This window comes from Podarcis gaigeae, assembly GCF_964106915.1.
Source record: "Podarcis gaigeae genome assembly, chromosome: 14".
In the NCBI taxonomy this organism is placed as follows: domain Eukaryota; kingdom Metazoa; phylum Chordata; class Lepidosauria; order Squamata; family Lacertidae; genus Podarcis; species Podarcis gaigeae.
Window position 1 is genome coordinate 5,573,724 of NC_139690.1, and position 22,198 is coordinate 5,595,921.

The following is a 22,198-nucleotide window of genomic DNA, read 5'->3' on the forward strand; positions in this document are numbered from 1 at the left end:
GAGTAGCCACAGCTGTCCCTTTGGGGGCGTCAGCAAAGGAAATTGGAAGTATTGCCCTGAAATAACTCGTGGTAATCACAAAGCACATGGTTGTTATCATTTATTTATTAAATTTATATACCACCCTTCATCTGAGGATCACAGGGTGGTTTACAATATAAAAATACAAATATACATACTGTAAAAAGGTAAAGGACCCCTGACAGTTAAGTCCAGTTGTGAACGGCTCTGGGGTTGCAGCGCTCATCTCGCTTTACTGGCCGAGGGAGCCGTCGTTTGTCCGCAGACAGTTTTTCCGGGTCATGTGGCCAGCATGACTAAGCCGCTTCTGGCAAAACACAGTTTACCTTCCCGCTGGAATGGTACCTATTTATCTACTTGCACTTTGACATGCTTTCAAACTGCTAGGTTGGCAGGAGCTGGGACCGAACAACGGGAGCTCACCCCGTCGCGGGGATTTGAACCGCTGACCTTCTGATTGGCAAATCCTAGGCTCTGTGGTTTAACCCACAGTGCCACCCGCATCCCGAGAAAGAGACCAACCCTGCAGTAAAGATGAACATCAGTGTGAGGAGGGTGTCAGCATTTTCCTTATGACATGCCTGGAATGACCTCCCCAGCTGGCCTTTGGGCCCAGTCATACAGCCCAGCCCTTTCACCAGGCTGAGCAGTCTGTTGAGGGAGGCGGGGATGTAGTGAGCTCACTTCCATTTGGCAGGAAGCACCAGAGTATGGCTTTCAGTTGAGAATACTGGTTTCTGAATGAGGGTGAGACCCTGCTTGGGCCTGGGAGAAGGAGGGCCAACCCGTTTCTCACCTGGGCAGTGCCCTTGGGGGTAGGTGTCTCTTTCCTGGGCTCGTTTTTCCAAGGTAGGCCCCTTCCCCCCAGGCTACTGTGGGGGGAGGAGAGACCACAGCCAGGTCCTTCTGGTTGCAGGAATCCCCCCCCCCCCCACGGTTTCATCCCAGTCCAGCCCCAGGCCTTTTCCAGAAGCATGGGAAGGGATAGCTTTTTCCACAGCTGGGCTTGCAAGAGAATGGCGACCCCATTTATTTTCCTTTGTGGTGATGAGGAGGAGGGGGAACTCGCTCTGCTCTGTAAGAAGGAAGAGGGAGAAATAAATGCTCCGTAAGGAGGAAAAATAAATTCTGACGCAAAGCCCACCATCCCAGAATGTTTGTTTTTTTAGGCAAGTCATTTCCCAGCTTGTGTAGGAGTCTCAAAAAAAAAAGCAAGAAAAAAGGATAGTGAGTGCATTTTGCTGGTGTCATTTCCTGGCTGAGGCAGGGGGCTACGAATAGCTTTTTTGTAGCTCAGAGCTCGCTCTCTGTGTATCAGCTTGTTTGCTTTTTGTGCATGTCATTAAACGCATAATGCAAGGGTGGGCAAGTCTGCCGCCCAAAACACCCAGCAACCACATGACAGCAGCCCTGATGGGAGAGGCATATTCTTGTGCAGTGGGCATACATTTCAGAAGAGCCTGACTTTAAATTTCACAGCAGCAGAGATTTTTCAGAATGTCAACAACTCTGCTCCTCAGAGATGAGACCAAACTTTAGGAAACAGACCCCACCTTTTGGGGTCGAGTGGGAATTCGTTTTCCGTGCCCCCAAATCATACAACGGTGGTGTCAGACCCTAGAGCTGGTTTCTTCAACCTGATGCCCCCCAAATATTTTTGACTACAACTGAAGCTGTGATGCTGAAGCTGATGGGCTGCAATCAATGGCTGCTCTCGGGCATGTGGGTGGTATCCTTCTCATGCACCTAACTGAGTTTTCCTGCCCACTTTGTTTCAGGCTTGAAGTGAAGCTAAAAAAGGAGAACTGGGGGCCCTGGAAGGCTGGTGGGTCCCGCCAGGTGCAGTTCAGCCAAGGCCAGGGAGACGTGGCCATTCTCAAGCCAAGTAATAAAGTGCTGCAGGTCAGCATCGGGCCTGGACTCCCAAAGAACTCCCGTACGTATGAAGTCCCCTGAGGTCGCAAGCGGGGGGGAGGAGGGCCAGCAGCCATGGCCACCTGGCTCCTGCTGGGCAGCTGCCTGAACAGGTGTTGCAACTTGCCTTGCAGGCCCCACCAGAAGGAATGTAACCCAAGGCAGGAGCTGTTCCAACAGGACCACACAGGGCCAGCACTACCCCATGAGGGCCGCACCGCCTCCCCCTGGTTGGTATTTTGGAGCAGATGTTGGCAAATGATGCTCTGGTTAAGGGAACAGACATGGCTAATCATGGAAGACTTCCGAATTCCTTGACTGGGGTGGAGGTGGGGAGGGCACCTTTGGTGGTTGTCTTTTGCCCTCTTCTGGAGAGATTCCCATTTTAGGAGGAGCTTCCCTTTTCCTGGCAGCTGTTTGGGCCCATCAAATTTACATGGCTTTAAGGTTTAGCGCTGGGACGCGGGTGGCGCTGTGGGTAAAACCTCAGTGCCTAGGACTTGCCGATCGTATGGTTGGTGGTTCGAATCCCCGCGGCGGGGTGAGCTCCCGTCGTTCAGTCCCAGCTCCTGCCCACCTAGCAGTTCAAAAGCACCCCTAAGTGCAAGTAAATAAATAGGGACCGCTTTATAGCGGGAAGGTAAACGGCGTTTCCGTGTGCTGCGCTGGTGCTCGTTCACCAGAGCAGCTTCGTCACACTGGCCACGTGACCCGGAAGTGTCTGCGGACAGCGCTGGCTCCTGGCCTCTTAAGTGAGATGGGCGCACAACCCTAGAGTCGGACACGACTGGCACGTACGGGCAGGGGTACCTTTACCTTTAAGGTTCAGCAGTCACACTTCTGTATTGTTTTTCTTAACATGGGGTGGGTGGGTGTATTTGTGTAAAACACATCAGGCCAAGTTCAAGGTGGGACTAATTTGCTTGCGTGATTGCCTTACCCCCCATTTGCCCCCTCAACTGCTTCATGCCGATTAATACTTCTTCCACAGTTGTGAGAAATGACCCTTTTAATGTGGCAGCTCCTACACTTTAGAGCTCCCTGCCTATAAGCATCACACAGGCATCTTTGCCGCACTCTTTTCAGTGCTGCTTGAAACACCTTTGTTTAAGCAAGTCTGTCCAGACATGTAGATATTAAGGCATTTTAATCACTTTTGATTGCTTTAGAAAGAATTAAAGTAATTATCTTTAACTGTTCTTAATGGTAATTTTAATATTGGTTGTATCGTGCTTAGAGGTTTTACAACAATTCAGTGGTATATAGATTTTGTAAAATAAAAATAAAAATAAAATAAGGGCATAAGACCCCTGCTGGATGAAGCCAATGGCCCCTCTAGTCCAGCATCCTTTGTTCACAGTGGCCAACCAGATGCCCGTTATGGGATGCCCACAAGCAAGAGCCTAGGGCAAGAGCAGCCTCCCCATTTGTGGTTCCAAGCTACTTGTATTCAGAGGCATATTGCCTCATGACAGTAGAGGCAGAATATAGCCCCTGTGGCCAGCAGCTGTAGATAGCCTTGCCTTCCATGCATTTGCCTAATCAACTGCATCTTGTAGTAGCAGATTCCATCATTTAACAATGCGCTGTATCCATGGTTTCACTATGTGCCATATGAATAAGGACTTTCTTTTGTATGTCCTGAATCTCCCAACATTCAGCTTGTTGGATTCTAGTGTTAGGAAAGAGGGAGACCAGCCACTTTTTCCACGCCACATGTAATTTTGCACATTTTTGTATGTCTCCCAATTGCTCAGCTTTTTTTCATGTTTAAAAACCCCCACCAATTTGCAGCCTTCTTTCATTTTCCCTGTTTGATACCTCTTCAGTATGTTTTTCAGATGTAGCAATGATAACCAGGTGTGGTATTGACTTCTTCTTTTATGATCAGCTTCCTCAAGCCATTTTTGTTCTTATTTCTAAAGGAAAGGCAGGGTATATATATTTTTAACAAATGAAGTCACAAAGTTTGCCACACTGGTTTTTTCCCCAAACCAACAGCCGTCGCCTATGAATGTTTGGGTGAGGGTTTTATACACTAGCCATGAAAGCTGAGAGAGGCAAAATTTCAAAGATAAAGGAAGGTAGAGCTGGAAAAGCGATTTTAAAAATGCAGCCAGAGATTGGAATACAGTGAGTTGCCTTATCAAGAGTCAAATCCTTGATCTATCTTTCTCATCCTTGATGACGCTTAACTGGCAGCGTCTGCTCCCAGGGTTTCAGACCAGAGCCCTTTCCCCCTCGTGCCTGGAGATGCCACGTCAGGGATTAAACCTGGGTGCTTCTGCATGCCAAGGCTGTGCTCTGCTATGGAGCCACTTTCTTCTTACATAGGAAGAAAAAGCTAAAACATTTAGGGATTGAGCTGCTGTTGCTTTGAAAGACAGCTGGGGGAGGAGAACATGATAGAGGATTCTACAACAGTGCTTGGAGAGATTTTTTTCTCCCTTTCTTTTACATTGCTAGAACTCAAGGCCATCTACTGAAGTTGGCAGTAGATGCAAAAGGCTTGCACCGTACATAGTTAATGAAAGGAGCTGCCTGCTGCGGCTGCAAAATGTGGTGTGATGGTCACTGGCTGACATGGCTTTAAAAGAGGATTAGGCATTGTAATGGAGGAAGAGGTCTGCCAGCAGTTATTGGCCATATTGGTTAAGCTTCCATGTCCAGAGGCGGCGGCAGCGTGACATTTAATACCAGTTAGTGGGAGGAGGAGCAGCAGCAGGAGTTGGTTTCCCCAAAACATCTGGTTGTCCACCGCAGGAAGCAAGGTGTTGGGTGAGAGGGTTCTATGCTGGCCTAAAGGGGCAAGGCCTGCTTTGGGTGGCAGAATTTAACTGGGAGAATTTTCAAATGGGTAGCCCTTGTGCTAGTCTCTTGAAGCAAAAGCAACAAAGAGTCCTGTGGCACCTTAAAGACTAACAAAGAAGCATCAGTAGACATGCCATAATCCACAAGTCTTGTGCCACAAGACTCTTTGTTGTAACTGGGACAGATGTTATCCAGACTTAGAAAGGTATTCTGAGGGGGTTCCCTGTGAATGGAGGGTGTGGGCTCCCCCAGACTCACGTCTTGAACTATTTCTAGGTCTTCATCAGAACGGGGTGATAAAAATCCCACAGCACACACCCCACCCTCAAGGCCTCGCGAGCCAGCGAGCCAGCCAGAGAAGCCTGTACACCAGTATGGCGCAGCCCCCATTGCCTCAGGTCTTGGGTGGATCAGATCGAATTTCCCAGCAGCCAGACAGCTTGGACTTCCTCAAGGTCCCAGACCAAGGGGCAGCCGGGTAAGTGCACCATCCAATACATTTAAGTGGATAGCTTGCTTGTCTGAAGTCAGGCAGCTGATTGGCTGAAGGGTTGTTCCTGGGTTCATGAAGTAGGTCTTCTGTGCCTGGCAGTTTCTGTGAACTGCAGTGGAGAATCTGGTGTCCTGGCTCCCCAGCTCTCTGTACCTGTTTGGGCAGCAACAAACTTGATGCATGCATTACTCCTATGTAGGGTATCTTTGAGGTTTTGTTTTTTTTAACATCTGTATGTTGAGTCTAGTTGCCTATGTAGGAAGGCCAGCACACAGGTGCCTCTTCACATGTAGGGGCTCCATGACTAGAAAACCATGTGTTTCTTTAAAAGGGCAAAGCTAAAATGCAGGCCCCCGCCCTGGGTCTGTAGGTAGCTGTGCCTTACACACAGATAACACATCCACAGGGCTAGAATCTCTCTCTATATAGAGGTTTCAAGATGTATGAGAAATCTGGCTTAGGGTAGATAACTTCATCTCATTTCGCTGCAAAATGGAACATGGGAAGCTGCCTTTATAACAAGTGGTGCACCTACATTGAGCATTATTACTTGGCAATGACTCTTGATGGTTTCAGAGAGGGGTCTTTGCCAGCTACACCTGGGAATGTGAGAGATTGAACCAGGGACCTTCTGCATGAATAGCATGTTTCCTATCACTGAGCTATGATTCACTCCTAAATATTAACATTTCCTAGCAATGTTCCTTGCCATCCTTTTCCCCGCAAAGTGAACATGGGCTATGTCAGGGAGCTACGACTCATTCTCTCATACATGTGTATTTTTCTGTCTTTGATTTTTTTTTAAAAAAAATCATTTGCAGGGAAATAATTTCAGTGTACAGAACTCAGTAGGTTGGAGATGAATGTGATTAGAGGTGGTGCAGGTCCCTGCAGCTATTCTTCCTGGCTCAGATGATCAATGTGTCTCTTATCTGATTTACAGATGTGGAAGGCACAAATACTGTTTTGAAACCATCTGTTGGGAGGGCAGCAGGAAATGCTGTTTGTGCTGTGATGGGGTTAACTTTGTACAGTGGCCAGCAGTGCCACCTGCTGTTTATTCAGAATGACTGCATGCTTTCTGATGGGAATCCACTCATTCCATCTTTAATTCATGGGTTCACATTTAATAAATTAGTAGATTGTATATTTTTATAAGAAGGTGTGGAGTTCAAAGAGTCCTATTAGATGAGACCAAAAGTTCTTAGTCTAGAACAGGCATAGGCAAACTCGGCCCTCCAGATGTTTTGGGACTACAACTCTCATCATCCCTGACCACTTGTCCTGTTAGCTAGGGATGTTGGGAACTGTAGTCCCAAAACATCTGGAGGGCCGAGTTTGCCTATGCCTGGTCCAGAATCTTCTTTCTCACCCCTTGGGTGCTTCTTATTCTAAGTGCCCAGGTGTGGCAATGAATCGTGGCTGCCAAGCCTAATGACTTTCCTGTGTGTGTCTGCAGCGTTCGCAGGCAGACTACAAACCGGCCCCCACCTGCAGGGGGCAGACCCAAGCCACAGCCGAAACCAAAGCCTCAGGTACCCCAGTGCAGGGCGCTGTATGCCTACGATGCTCAGGACACAGATGAACTCAGCTTTAATGCCAATGATGTTATTGATATCATCAAAGAAGGTAAGACCTCTTTGTTTTTACATTTTCTATGACCAGTGGTGAGAATACTGAAAATATGTTCCATCTTTCCGTCTTCTAGAACAGGCATAGGCAAACTCGGCCCTCCTGATATTTGGGACTACAACTCCCATCATCCCTGACCACTGGTCCTGTTAGCCAGGGATGATGGGAGTTGTAGTCCCAAAATATCAGGAGGGCCGAGTTTGCCTATGCCTGTTCTAGAAAGACCCTCCCCCCACCTCTGCTCCAGAGAAGCATCTGGAAGCATTGTGCCTCTGCCTCTGCTTCTAGTTAAGCAGTTTGGTTAACCATCCAAACAGGGAAATGTGATTTAACCTTAACCATGGTTAGTTGTAGGGCTGTTTTATAGCCAACTTCATAAACCATGGTTTGAAGCAGACCTAGTATCCAGCCAGTTAATATTAAACTACAATCCTAGTTGGACTACATGGGAAATGGTTTAACTAAAATCTAAAGCTTTTAAAATCTTCTTTGGCTCTGTGGGAGAAGGGAAGAGACCAGGAAGACTCATTCACGTGCACAGTGCACGGGTGGGGAACCTTTGGCCCTCCAGATGTTGCTGAACTACAACTCCCATTATCCCTAACCATTGGTCATACTTGCTGCAGCTGGTGGGAGTTATAGTTTAGCAACACCTGTTTTATTTATCTGATAAGTTCATTCTCACAAAGGTTAATGGCAGCATTTTGCTCCCACCCCTAGTTTTCTTTTAAACCAAATCACTCCTGACATAGACGTTTCCACAGCGGCAGGTTTAGAGAAGTGTATGTTGGGACAACCCACAGATTTGCTTCTAAACTCACTCCCTTTCTTTTCCAGATCCCTCAGGCTGGTGGACAGGCCGGTTAAGAGGGAAAAAAGGACTCTTCCCAAACAATTATGTGACCAAAGTATAATCCTGCAGCCCCCTCAAGAGGCCCTTGCGACCGTAAAGGTGCTGCCGGTTGTGCTTTTCCAGCTGCTGTGGTCTCCTTGTAAAGCTACAGTTCTGTGCAGCATTGATAATAGACAGCAGTCGCTCCATCAGTGAAACTGAAAGGCAAAAGATGGAAGAGGGGGAAGTCCCCACGTTTACTCTCCAAAAAGCCAAAGCCGATGTGTCAGCTGCCCACGATACCAAACCAAGGAATTATTTATTTTATTGAATGCTTTTTTCTCATGAAGGAAGAAGAGTGTGTTTAAATTCCATTCTTTTTTAAAAAAATGCCTGAAAATAGCAAGGTGCTCTGTGAGGACTTTGGAAGAGTTACACACTTTTTACAAGTGCCTTTAGTTGCTCTGGTGACTTTCTTCTAAATTATGTAACAAAATAATGGCATTATTATGCACATTTCCTCTGTTGATGACTTTGCGGAGGATCGCAGTAATAAGTTATGCTGCTACCTGCCTTAGACTAGTAGGATTCTATTTCTTCTTGGACTCTTGTCATTCTCTTCCCCCAAGCATGTATTTTAAAAGGCCTCACAGCAAGCTTGACCAGGTTTACTTGAGAGCTACAATGATTCTGCAAGGGCACTGCGACCAAAGAAAGGCAGCCTTGTATGCTGTAAATGGTTTGTGTTTATGTTGACTTGTTAATGTGGCTGGCCCATGTTGGTTTTTATTATTGATGCATCTGTTTGGGTGGGGGACGGGACCTTCCCAAGGAAGCTTTGTGCATTTAACGAATAGAACTTATGAAATATACATTTTAAAAAATCAAATAACAGGCAAACCTGTATGAATGTACACAGCAGTAACCCACTGTACTTAAAGGTAGCTCAGTTAGCATTTTTGGGGCCGGGTACTTCTACCTATGCACTATTCTTTAAGGATAAAGTCAGTGTTACAAAACCTTGATTAAGCCCAGCTGCCTTTCCCATCAGCCACAAAAGCTGTTGCTTACCCAATGCATGTTAATTTATCCATTCTCATCTCAACCATGATCAATAAAAGCATAGGAACTACTGCAGCAGTGTGGGGGGCTTTTATTGCAAGTGGGAATTATGCTCTTGTTAGTGGGAAGTACTGTTTAACAGTACAGATTGCAGCTGAAGCATAAAAGGTGTTCCGAGAATGGGACCGCAGCCCTAGTGGCAGAGTATCTGCTCTGCACACAGGGGGACCAAGACACATTCAACCCCTGGATGTCTCATCAAGGTGGTCGGTAGGATGTGGCAGGTTCTGCTTGCTCTGCATCTTATGGCTGCTGGCCCATCCTCCGTGGCCAAGAGCTGCCAGACTCTGCACCAACCTTCCCTTGTCCTGAGGGGCCTGCAGATGGAGCCAGCTCCAGCCACCCTTCTCTCTGTACAGCATTAGGTCCTTCCACCATGACAGATGCCTTGAGAATAAAAACATTTGTGCTGCTTTCATGCATATTTAGTTGCTTCTGCTCCAGAACAAATCTAAGCAACGTCAGGAAGTTCTGTGTCATAGGACCTCTGCTCTGTCAAATGTAGTAGAAGAATGGAGCTCAGAAGCACGTAATCTCAAATCTAGCTGCAGCAAAGCACTGGAGCAAGAAGACAGAAGTGTTTTCAAGTGGCTTCCAGAAACGCTAAACTTTTAAAAGTAGCTGCTACCACCAGAAATTCAACACACTCTGCCACAATACAAGATTTAAATGCTACAGTCAGAAATACTAAGGATGGTACGAACAAGCTTACAGAGAAAGAACAGCTACCCCCCCTTCCCACAGCACCCTACAATCAAGGCTCAGGCTGTATTTAGACACCAAGGGTGGTAGGACTAGGAGTGATTGGGCACCTTCTTGTTTATGAGGGTTTGTTAAACTCTAATTGTCCCATTTTACCTAAACCTTCACACACATGGAACAATCCCCCCCCCCCCCCCCGCAAACCAGGATTTCAGGCCATGGGTTTGACAAGACTGAAAATGATGGCTTAACCAGCCTCCGGCCTCAGCAGTAAGGCTGCTTAAACTTATTTGTAAATGGTAGAGTAAAGCTAAGGCTTTGCCCAGAGCTTCTCATTTTCAAGAAGCAAAATATTTCAAATATTATCCTTTAGTAAGGTACAGTGGAATTCTTACTGATGCACAAACACAAAACCAGCAGTAACTTACAGGTATTTTAACACTGTCAGTTTTAGATCTCCTAAACTGTATAGAAAGCAAATTGTAACAAGGTGTGATTTATTCCAGATGTTTAAATTTGGTTCCAAAAAATGCTGAAAATGACCAAAAACATTTTCTCTTGGCCTGTGAATGCCATTCTGGCTCACTGCATCATTTTCATTTTGGGGGGGGGGGGCAGCAGAAGAAGGTTGCTTCACCCTGAAGTTTTAAGCAGTGTCTGGCCAAGAACAGCAAATCATTGTTGGCCAAGAAAACACACCGCAGTGAGGGGACCGCTTCTGGCTCCTGCGCATAAGGAGATGTGCAACATTTTCAAGGCATGGAAATGCTGTGGAGCAGAAACAAGAAAGGAAACTGCCTCCTGGCCCTCTTGGGCTTTCACTTACCCTGGTAAGCCCAAGCAGCACAGTGAGAAGGACAGCTAGAAAGAAGGGATGGACTTGCAAGACTGCCAGACTAGCAAAGTGTTGCTCTGCCTTGGTGACTCCTGCTTTTTGTTTTTGTAAAAGGACATTTTTTATTTTTTTACAATATCTTTATTATGTACAAGAATATGGAATATTTGTTTAAGAGCAACTCTAAAGCATTCACCTTAAAAAGACCTCCAGAAGGCCACATCCAAAAACCGCATATTTTCTTCCATGTAATGATTGGGCTGTGCTCACATCAGCTGCCTGGCTTCACCCAGCAAAGGTGCTGCAAAGTCTTTAATGCTGCTGGAGTTCAGCTGAGGGATAGTGCTGATACTCAGGAATTTGCTGCTAGAATATTTGTTCTTGACAGCCTGTCAGAGGTGTGAGGCGGGAGAAGGTTAGGTTGCAGAGAATATGTTTACCTTGCTGCAGGAATTAAGCTGCTGGTTTTCTTCCTGAGAAACTCATCACTTACACTTGACTACTTGCAGGAGAATGTCAAATTCTCTCAACAACTTTTATTTTTGATGGCAAAGAAACCAAGGTCTCCTGGCACCCTGCTGCTCTACTTTCTTTGGCCTAAGGGGAAAGGTTTGTGCTCATCTGATTCCAGCATCCCAAAACAAGAGCACCCAGAAAGGAGCCTTTGCAAACATGGTGCGCTCCAGGTGTGTTGGCTTGGGCTCATTGGAGCTTTAGCCTAAAACATCTGGAGGCCAACAGCTTGGTGCAGTAAGATATTGATGCAAGTGCTCCTTGCTTGTGTTATCGAAAAGAGGCAATCAGAAAAGGAAAGAACAGTAACATTCAGACTATACAGGCTCGAGTGTCAGATGTTTCAAGCTAAAAGGGGCTTCCAGCAAAGGAAGCACACCAATACCCAGGAGTAGGGTGTGTGTAAATTTTTGCCCTTGTTTTCTATATTCCTCTTGTGAGCATGCAGAACAGTCAGCACGCTCACCAGAAGCAAGTGGACAAAGTGGTCTCCTCCCTTCCCCCTTTGGGGTAAGGAGCACAATTCAATGCTAGAGCACCTGGTTTAGTACCAGGTTCAAGCCATAAAAGCTTTTGCCAGTCAGTGTAGAAAGTAATGAACTAGGCGGGCTAATTTGGTCTAAATATATAAAGCAGCTCCTTGGGACTTCAGCTGTCCCCCCCCCCCCCATGATCACAGATGGTGGGGTGGCAGCTGTGGTAGAGGGGTTCTAACCCCCAATATTGAAGGCAAATAGAGCCAGGACCCAAATCTCAAAGCATCTGAATTTGCCTTATTTTAAGAGAGTGGCAGTTTGCATGCCAGGCTCCCTCCCTCTTGCCCTGTTCTTTTTCCTGGGGTGAACACACCCACCCATGCCCCACAGTAGTTGCCTATAACAGGAACATTAAGCCTAATAGCAGCCAAGGCTGCTAAAATAGGATCAGATACTTACAAGATGTTTTGTTAGATTCCTGTTGACTCTGACAACATTCTTGGCCATGTGCTCCATAACAGGGGTAAGACCCTCCTCTTCATATCCAGTATAATAGCACAGCTTGGGGTTCTACAAGGGAGAGGCGGTGGTGGCTGTCAAAGCCTGTCCCAAGAGCACTGTAAACCCCCACCTGCCAGGGCCACCCATAGTAGCTAGGCAGGACCCAGCAAATCCTTTTAGGCTGTCGGTGGACCTCACAAGCAGACTTGCTCAAACATTTGTGAGTCAGTAACTTGTCTGTAGGTTTGCAGGACTTAGAGCAAATTGGTTTCTGACTGGGTTATGATGCTGGTAGGGCCTGAAAGCACCTGTGGCCAGCACCTTGCTCATGCTAAGAAGGTCCGGGTCAGCGCCAGGAGGCAAGGAATGCCAGGTATTCTCTTCACAGACTCTCCGCAGGGGCCTCTAGTCCAGTTACTTGGGGGGAGGATGTGGTCTCTGCCCCCTTCCATACCGCTTTCACTCAACCAAGACTCACCCACTGGCCTTCTGAGAAGACCTTCCGAGACAGGCAAATTGCTGCAGCTGCAACCTCTGAAGGATTATAATGCACCATATTGTAGTCCAAAAGGGTCAGTTCCATCAGGTACTTTGCTAGCAGGTACGATTCAGCAGATGCCTGGCAAAACAGGAAGAGCACTTGCAGCCTGCCTCTAGTTTTAATGCCTACCCAGAGAAGCTCGTGTATCTTTGATTTTACTGGAACTTGTAACTAGATCTAGAGCAACCCCCACAACCCTGATACTCTCCAGGGTTCTGGACTACAATTCCCATCAGTTGTGGTCCAAAATATCTGGAGGATGCCAGGTTGGCAGGGGTGGTGGCTTAAGTCAAAGGAGAGTTCTTAACTCCCTTCCTAGCTGCTGTGCCCCTCTTTGCTTCGTGACTAGGTGCACTTGCCTTCTCTAAGAGCCCATGCTTCAGGCCTGGATCATCATAGGCACAAGTACAGTCAGCTCTTATTCATCCTGTGGGTCCCTTTTCTTTCATCTAGCCTCTCCCTTAATAGCTGCTTTGTCTATGCTCACTTAGCCACTTGCCAGAGGCCTTGAACCTGTGTTCCTCCCCAGCCCCTTGCACATTTGTGTACTTCAAGAGCAGAAACAAAAAATGGCTTTCATGGGAACAGAGGGCTTGCACAAATTAGTGCATTCACCTCTGGAATCTACACACAGCACCAGGAGACTCTATTTGGCTTGCACATGCTCCTTCCCCTCATTACCAGATACTGTAGTGCCCAAATCAAGTGATGCCATGGTTGGGTCCCAGAACTCCTTCCCGCTCACTCCAACACACAGGTGGACACTCCTTTCAGAAGAGGCTGGTCAGCACCCCCACCCCTCAACCATACTCAACATCCTATTACCAGGCTACCCAAGCTCAAGGTACTGGCAGATGGACCTACATCAGAAACTTTGGCTATTCGCCTCAGGAAGTGGAGTGGTAGCGGTCTTCCTAAGGCAAAGTTAAGCTCCTTAAGGATCTTCTGCTCCGTTGCCCGGATCTGAGTCGGTGTGTATGCTCGGTCGGTCATGTAGACAAAATCCAAAATACTTGGTGGATAGATCTCTTCATATTTTGCAGCCAGAAGCATTGCAGTAACACCGACCAACTGGAGTTCCTTGCGGGAGACAGGCTGAGCCTAGTTTGACACACACAATACTGGTTGTATTACACAAATGTTGAGATATTGAGACACTGCCTTGCTCCTCACTTTTGCACAGGAACAGCTCTCGGGAACTGACAAAGAGGTTGCTTAATAGGACCTACTTTATAGTTCTCAATAGTTTGGGTTTCAAGTGTGATGGTGTTTTGGAATCAAGATAGACAGAGGCCTCCCTGCCCTCTGCAAAATCAGCTGCACCATGGTCTCAGAGGGCTGTGTTCTGCTACCTACAGCTCCTAAAAGCACTTTGGAGAAGCGAACACCTCACGTTTTAAAATGGGGATTGTTCCAGAGTATGTCCACCACCTAGTTGAAGCTAAGTTGGTTTGAGTCTGATGAGTGCCTAGAGGGTTGTCATGCACACGCATGACACTTTGGGTCTCATGTAGGAAGGGGGGGATATAAGCATAAGGGGACCAAAGTTTGGCTGACTGGAATGTAGTGAGTGCCAACAACAAATTCCCAATATACCTTAATTCAAAGCATGGGGAAGATTCCAGTCACTGCTTTTACATCCCAGTGTGAGAGATTAAGCCCATGCTTAAACCTCCCTACTTGACAGTGTCCACTGTTTCAATATCAATCTCCCACCCCCAGTGTGATGATGCCTTCCGTGCCCTGATAGGAGTTGTGGTCCAAAACATCTGGAAAACACCACACTGCAGAAGGCTACTCCACAGCTCAGTCTATGCAACTAGGAACCCCACATCCATCCACCAAGCCCCCACCCAGCAAAAGCGGCATCTCAGAGCTCAAAACAGGAGTTTTGTGCACAGCACCACCGTTCAAGCTTCATATGTGCTATAAACGCCAAGCTTACTTGCAAGAAGCGATCTATGATGGCCACACACATGTAGAGAGTGTCCTGCATAAGTTGGAACCTTGCATGGAGCTGGATCAGCCAGTCAACAAGAATGGCCCGCATCCGCCCATTGATCTCTGTGCCATCAAGGTAGAAGGGAAAGACACGCTGCTGGACCTGTTGGAGAGGATCAACTAGATCAGAGGCTTGTCCCATGTTTAGATAGCTGGCAAGGGGGGAGCAGCTAGAAGGGTCAGACCCAAAATGCATTTGTCAGGGTTCAGGTCCCAAGGACTCCGGGGCATGCCTGCTTAGTTGTTAGCAGAATAGCAGCTCCAAGTAGGTGTGTGGTTCTAGGAAGAACTCATGATGCAGTAGATTCATTAGTAAAAATTTACTAAGGCAAAAATAAGCTTGACAGTTCAATACCAGATCCCTGGAATGGTAATCTCTTTACAATCCAGATGCAGCAAAATATAACAGTAAAAAACTTAAATGTACTATATACACTAAGCAAGTAAAAATCAATTCAGAAAGAGAGTGAAGGAACAGCAGAGAGAGTGAAAGCAAGAATAACATGAGATACTGTTGGACTGCATTCATAGGCAGACCTTGAAACACAATGAGCTCATTCCAGCTGCATGTCTGTTCCCTTGGAAATCTTCCAGACAATCTGGAAAATGCTAGAACATTTCTGTTAGCTTCTACAAGCTTCCACGAGTTCTGTACCTCAGAAACGTCATCATAGCTGACAGGATTCCCCATCCAACAGCAGCAGCCCAAACACCACACACCAAGTGGGAAGGAGGAGGTTTCGCTGCCAGGTATAAATACCTCCAGTTGCCTCAGGTACCGGTAAATATCCTTGACGTAGTCACTGCACATCTGGGGGTCCTCCCTGTCACCAGCATCAATATCTTCTATATTGCCCCGCAGCATCTCAGAAAAGGCTTGGCACAATTCCACTTCCATAGAGAATGAATTGGGATCCTAGTTTAAGAAGCAACCCCACCCCCCCACCCCAGTTGAAATTATTTTTAACTGGTACTTTGTTTGATTTTCTTGATATTTCACCCTGCCCCTTTTTGTATTAATATTGTTAACCACCTGGTGACCATTTGGTAGAAAGGCAGGATGCATAACATCTAAGAAAAAGAGATAGCAGAAGTGAAGCCACAACACCAAATGGGAGATTTTGGAGGCCCACCAATGCTCTTGTAATAAGCTACAGAAAGAGAGGATGGGAGAGGGTGTTCTGATCACTTCCTGCTCAAGGTCCCTTGCACGCTTGTACTCGCTCACCATTTGCCAAGCACCTGGCCTTTGCTTTCTTCCAAATAATTATCTGGCAAGGTGGGTTATACTTGCTCAAGGGCACACAGGTCAACATCAAGTCTCAAGAGGAGACTGAACCCACATGTGCCTTTCACCAAATGAGGATAGAAAAACTTGCATATCACTTGCAACAGCCACATTCCAAGAGAAGTGGTATAACTTGAATCTCACTTAGGAAGAATAAGCCTCCCCCATGCCCTCTTCATCCCCTGTCCTGCAAAGCAATGCTGGTGAAACCAAGGTACTTGAAACTTTAGGGATGAAGAAAGCAACTGGATCCATTCGCCTGTAGCACCAGACACCTGCCTGAAAAGGTCGAAGGATTAAACTAGGACCAAGCAGATTCCAGCAGCACCAGTAGAGCCGGCTAGTCCTCCTCCACTTTGGTCCAAACATGCTTGTAAAAAATAGTAATTATTAATTGGGTTGGGAGAGCCAAGTTAGATGAACTGTAGGAGCACAGTTGGCCGTGAGAACATGGGAAAATGTTTGGGTATCAGACACTGAATTTCTTGTACTGAAGACAATGAATTAATTAATTAACAGGCCTCTTTACTAAACATCTGTAAACTACACTGCAACTTGTGGAGGTAGGAAGCAGAAAAGGGGAGAACATTTAGAGAGGCAGCCAGTGCTGTGGTGGAAAGAGTCAGGAAGAGAATTTTTTTTGGCTTCTAAAAATCCCCAGGCAGCACCAGCCACTCCCGGCTAGACAAAACAAAATAAAAGCAGTACGCCACTAATATGTGGTCTTCGCCATGGGACCATATATCACCTGCACTGGCTCCCAGTTGAGCACAGGGTCAGGTTTACGGTGCTGGTTCTAACCTTTAAAGCCCTATACGACCTGGGACCCTCATAACTACGGGACTGCCTCTCCTAGTACACCCCGCGGAGGACCTTATGGTCCGCAAACAATAACATCTTGGAGGTCCCGGGCCTCAAGGAGATTAGACTGGCCTCGACCAGAGCCAGGGCCTTTTCGGCCCTGGCCCCAGTCTGGTAGAATGCTCTGTCGCAAGAGACCAGGGCCCTGCAGGACTTGACATCTTTCTGCAGGGCCTGCAAGACGGAACTGTTCCGCCAGGCCTTTGGTTGAGGCTCAGTCTGACCCAGTGGCGGAGCTTCATGCTCTGGCACCGGGGGTGGGGTGGGGGTGGGGGGTGGAGAGCAGGCGGGGACGGGGCTGGCACATGTCCCGGGGGCGTGGCAAAGGCAGAAATGCAAGAGGCAACGCCCCCCCACAGCTAAAGGGCTAAAGTTACCTTGAATCCTTTGGGTCTTTGGGGCACCATCCTGTTGCTGATTTCTTGCAAAGGTCCCCGTGGACCATTCAACAGGCTGCGGGTCTTGCCATGATCTACTGTCATGTCTTTCTTCAGATGGTTTAGCATCTAGAAAGTGAGGACCAGGCATTACTTCTTCAAGGGGCTGTGCCCGCTCCCAGAACCCACTGATTAAGACTTAGCCACTATGTGGGCCAGCATACTAGATTCTAAAAAAGGCCCAGAACATTATGCAAGGTCATCTACTCTCGAGACTCTGCAAGCTAAATTATGTAGTTGTAGGCACTGCATGTCTTCTTGCTTAAGCAACACTACCAAAATACTGTGAAGATTTCTGCAAGTTCAGCCATAGAAAAGGTGTGACATCAGACAGGATGATGAATAAGCCCACAATTTACATGCCGGTTACGCTCCAGGGGCCACACCTAAAGCCAAAATCACATGTAGTCAAAACCCATTCAGTTCAATGGTGGGTGAGATTGCCAAAGTCATTTTTTCACAGAACCCCACCCCCTTTCCTCCTGTTTATATTATTACTGTATTTAAGTATCACACACACAAAACTGAAGTTAAATGTGTGTAAATTGTGGGATTACTGTACGCACACACATGGATTTTGATTGTCATTTCCCACACACTTCCAAGAATATATGTGTAGCCTTAGAGTTTTGATGCCAATAGGAATGAATTCTGTACCAGCTAGTAAAGCTTATGCTTTATCCACTCCTGGGATGGAATAAGAGAATTGTACAGTTTGAAGGCGTCAAAGATCATCTATGGGCCAATAAATCATGGCATATGCCCCCTATGCTCAGTACCACACTTCTACAAGATAAAGAAGCTATTGCACTGCACTGGAAAGAACATTACCAGCATCTTCTTAACCGCAACTCCCCCCATCCTCTCACAAATCCCACAAAAACAAATTAAAGATGAGCTTGCAGTAACTCCAAAACTGAGAGAGTTGTGTACAGCTATTAACCAAATGAAAAACAACAAAGCCAGAAGACCTAATGGGATACCTGCTGAAGTCTTCAAAGTGGGTGGAATCAAACTTACACAACTTCACAAGCTCATCGGAAAAATCTGGGAGAGAAAGGAGATCCCAGCAAACTTTAGGGTTGCCAAAATTATCAATCTCTTTAAAAAAAGACAACAGAACAGATTGCAGAAACTATCGAGGTATCTTTTTATTAGCTGCAGCCAGCAAAATTCTTGCAAGGATCTTAGCAAACCGTCTCTTAACAATATCCAAGGCTACCCTTCCTAAATCCCAAAATGTTTTAGACCTTCTAGGGGGACAGTGGACATGATTTTCACTGCTTGACAGCTTCAAGAAAAATGCAGAGAGCAAAACCAACTCCTGTATATGGCATTTATTGACCTTACTAAGGACTTTGACACTGTAAATCGTAATGCCCTGTGGACTGTCCTTCTGAAAATTGGATGCCCAGATAAATTTGTGAACATCGTTCTGCTCCTGCATGACACTATGACAGCAACAATCTCAGATAACAATGGTTCTCAAAGTGAACCATTCATAGTGGGATCAGATGTTAAACAGGGTTGTGTTATCGCCCCAATTCTATTCATTATTTTCATTGCCATGATCCTACACTTGGTCAAAGGGAAACTCCCCACCAGAGTAGAAATCATATATCAAACAGATGGAAAGCTCTTTAATCTGAGTAGGCTGAAAGCAAAGAGTAAAGTTACCGTAACTTCCACCTTAGAGCTCCAGTATGATGACAATGTAGTGTGTGCACACTCAGAGGATGACCTCCAAGCCATCCTAAATATCTTCACAGAAGCTTACGAAAAGCTTGGCCTATGGCTCAACATCCAAAAAACCAAAGTGCTGCACCAACAAGTACAAAATAACCCCTCTGCAGCACCACAAATCCAACTCAATGCTGTAACATTGGAAAGTGTTGATCACTTTTCCTACCTGGGCAGTTATCTTTCTCCCAATTGAAGTGCAGAGTGTACGAGAATCAGGACATTTGCAGGGAAAGCAAAATGCTTGTTTGCAAAGCTATTGTACTAGCAACTTTACTGTACACTTGTGAAACATGGACCACTTAAAAATGCCATCTCCAACTACTTGAAAGATTTCATCAGTGGTGTCTGAAAAAAATTACACTTCACTTGGGAAAACAGGTGAACTAATGCCAGTGTACTGGAAGAAGCAAAGATCACCAGTGTTGAAGCAATGATTCTTCAACATCAACTTCTTTGGACTAGTCATGTTGTTCAGATGCCTGATTATTGCCTTCCAAAGCAACTACTCTATTCCGAACTTAGAAATGGAAAGCGTAATGCTGGTAGTCAACAAAAGAGCCTTAAAGATGCTCTCAAGGCAAATCTTTTAAAAACGCAGAATAAGCACAGGTGACTGAGAAACACTGGCCTGCGAGCGCCTCAGTTGGAGAACAGCCTTTATCAAAAGTGTCATGGACTAGAACTCTGGATGAAAGGGAGAAACAAGCTCAGAGGAAGGCAAACCCTCATTGTGATCAACTCTTGCCCAGAAACCTATGTCCCCCTGTGGAAGGATGTGTGGATCCAGAACTGGCCTCCACAGTCACTTATGGACTCACTGTTAAAACCGTGTTCATGGAAGACAATCTTACTTGGCTATGAGGGATCTCCAAAGAAGGAGGAGGGGTGGAAGAGAGAACAGTGGAAACCACGTTTTACTCAGAGTAAACCCACTTAAATTTATGAGCATGACTATGCTGGGTCCTCTAATTTTAATGCCTCTGTTTTGAGAAAGACTTTGCAGCAGAGCACCATATTCACCCCCTTGGAATCATTTATAAGCAGCTAGATATTACAGAAGGCCCCAGGGGTTTACAAGGAAAATGCCACTAGTGGGCCCAGAGAAAGTGGAGCCAGTCCTAGAGGGAAACTTGACCTTCTGCGAAAGTCTGTCAAATGGAAATTTCTCTACACCCAACAACAATACGTGACCGGCGCCGGTAGCTCTTCAAGGGGCAGCGCGTTCCGAAGGCACAAAAAGGACAGTCAGGCCAAGGGCGGCTTCTTGGCCCACCCAGGGGCGGAACCACCCCTCGCTCCGGCCTTTAAACCCCAACGAAGCTTTCCCCCTAGACCCCAAACCTGGCCGTGGGGCGGCAACAAGAAGCCCCGCGGCGGGTCAGTCTCGGAGCACCCAAGCGACCCTCGGACCAAGATACGCGTCACGGACCTCATGCACACGTGCAGCTGGAGCCGCACACGAGTGGAGCACAAGCCCAAGAAGGAGGAAAGCCGGTTCGTCACACGTTGCCACTCAGCCAGTGGCGGGGAGTTTCACAGGCCACGACTCAACAGACCCCTTCGTAGCTGCGCCGCCATGGCCAGCACAGCCGCCTCCTCGCGCTTTTTCAAGGCCGCCGCCACCGCCTCGCCCTTCTGAGGGGATCCTAGCGGCGTCGCCATTGGCTCTTCGCGTCGAGCCCGCCTCGCACAATTGGCTGCCACTCTCTTGTGCCCGCCCCTTATGCCTGTGTTGCCAAGGCGACTGCGGCCTTCAGCTGCGGGCTCCGACGCTCGAGAAGGGCGAGAGGCGACACATTCTCTCAGGGGCCGCTAAAAGCGCGCAAAGCGACATGGGAGTTGTAGTCCTGCCTGGCAAGAGGGCAACATCTTTAGCAGTTTTTGCAAGTCGTCGGCTCGAAACCTGCCGTTTCCTTTGCGCGGAAAGTAAACAATGGCTGCTCACAAAGATCAGTAATGAGACAGCCCCTGTCTTCAGCTTTCGAGACGCAAAGACAAAACACAAAAGAAACGGGGACTGAGAGGGAGGAGGGGAAAAGTAAACCTGGGCATTTGCTACAAAGTTCTTCTAACGATCAGCTGGAATGGAAACGGTTCAAAGGAGAGAAGCCCACAGTTGCTGGTCTCTCAGATGAGTTGATGGAGAGGCCCTGCAACCCCATCTCAGGCCCTTTACAGTAACCTCATGCACATTGGAATGACCCACGAGAATTGCCCTGCTGGGTTCCTCTTTTACTCGCTTGCAAGTGATGCTTGGTCTGCCCCATGGTAGCAATATTTAAGAAAAATAGTTTTGTGACCTGGTATTTGGGCCATGAATAATTATTTTAGGGTGTGGTGTGGTCCTATGGATAAAATTGCTGTTACTTTTTACATTTTATTTCTGATATTTTTCCGTTCTTCTTACATATGGTTATCTTCTTACTGCTGTTTGCTGCGCTGTGGTCCAGAGGAAGAGCGGGGTACAAAATATTGAATGAACGTCCAGTCCAAAGTGGGATTACTTTTAAAGGGTTATGAAACAGATTCCTCTAATAAGATACGTCTACTTAATCAAGTGCAGCTACCTGACAAAATGCAAACTGGTTTGTAAGGCCATCTGCTAGGAAAAGCTGTGCTTCTAACAGTTTCAAACCATCTGATATTCTAATAATTTAGAAAGTTGTGATACAGTTGAAACCCTCAACTACTCCCTTCATGCAGCTGTTCTGCTTTTATTCTTAAATAGCCCATGTAAAGATTGACATCTTTTGTCAGATTATTTGTTTAAACAGAAAGGAATTATATTCACAGAAGGCAAAAACAAAACACAATTTTATCACTCTTGTTATTTTTATTTCATACAAAAAATAGTTTTGAGCAAGTTTTTAAAAAGGGATTCAATGTAGACTATTGAGTGTTATGTTCCAGCTCAGTGATTATACTTTGAAATGTATGGTGATGGATCCAGGCTAGTTTACTCTGTGTTTTGATTCTCTTACTGCATGCCTAGCTGTAACTTTCAAAACACAACTGCTCCTGCACGCCCACTTTTGACAATACTATGCCAGGAAATGCAACCAGCTTCTCTACTGCTCCTTTACCCACCTATGGGAGACAGGGGTGCCCAGGATATCGGTGGTGGCATGTAAGGGAGCCTAGAAGACAAAGGCAAGGGTCCTTGAAGGACAATGTGCCAGACCTGCCTTCAGGCTTACACCCCAAAAGTCAAAACCTTCAGCTGATCTCCCTCAACCCCGCATTATGACCTCACAGGTTAGTAATGTCAGCCTTTCATCTTTTATGTCTATCATTTTAGTGTGAGGATTGCAACATCCCTCTAGGATGAAGAGCTGTTTGACACTGGAATAGACTTTTTCAAAAGGTGGTGCACTCTCCTTCATTGGAGGCAGTGGAGTGCAGTAAAATTTATGGGAGTATCGCATCTCCCTAAGCCAGCCAAGAGCTTCCCAAGCTTTGGGAAGGAGGTGCCAGA

General features: G+C 46.6%; 2 protein-coding genes across 13 annotated transcripts in view; one reads left to right on the forward strand and one right to left on the reverse strand.

Annotated features, from left to right (window-relative positions):
* MYO1E (myosin IE) overlaps window positions 1–8,836 on the forward strand; it is a 102,151-nt gene extending 93,315 nt beyond the window's left edge. The window contains exons 24-28 of the mRNA XM_083712534.1: window positions 1,800–1,957; window positions 2,070–2,165; window positions 5,023–5,224; window positions 6,699–6,868; window positions 7,709–8,836. Of these exons, the coding sequence (XP_083568660.1) occupies window positions 1,800–1,957; window positions 2,070–2,165; window positions 5,023–5,224; window positions 6,699–6,868; window positions 7,709–7,785 (703 nt within the window). The 3' untranslated portion in view covers window positions 7,786–8,836. The remainder of the gene's footprint in view (window positions 1–1,799; window positions 1,958–2,069; window positions 2,166–5,022; window positions 5,225–6,698; window positions 6,869–7,708) is intronic.
* Window positions 93–20,400, reverse strand: CCNB2 (cyclin B2). 12 transcript variants are annotated; one of them, XR_014557943.1, is made up of 9 exons: window positions 20,153–20,400; window positions 17,964–18,027; window positions 16,921–17,049; window positions 14,339–14,497; window positions 13,258–13,494; window positions 12,331–12,471; window positions 11,811–11,921; window positions 10,559–10,751; window positions 93–1,096 (listed from the first exon to the last, which is right to left on the reverse strand). XR_014557943.1 is itself a non-coding variant. In XM_083712861.1 (9 exons), the coding sequence occupies exons 3-9, from the start codon at window positions 17,047–17,049 to the stop codon at window positions 10,629–10,631; spliced, it is 1,056 nt and encodes a 351-aa protein (XP_083568987.1). In that variant the 5' UTR covers window positions 17,964–18,027; window positions 20,153–20,394; the 3' UTR covers window positions 10,481–10,628. The 12 variants fall into 12 exon arrangements, 4 of the variants coding, with proteins under 4 accessions (XP_083568987.1, XP_083568986.1, XP_083568988.1 ...); XR_014557944.1 differs by lacking the exon at window positions 17,964–18,027 and adding an exon at window positions 15,155–15,310 and having other exon boundaries at window positions 20,153–20,394; XR_014557946.1 differs by lacking the exons at window positions 93–1,096; window positions 17,964–18,027 and adding exons at window positions 8,841–9,212; window positions 18,881–19,486 and having other exon boundaries at window positions 16,921–17,108; window positions 20,091–20,400.
* Window positions 20,401–22,198: the final 1,798 nt, after the last annotated feature.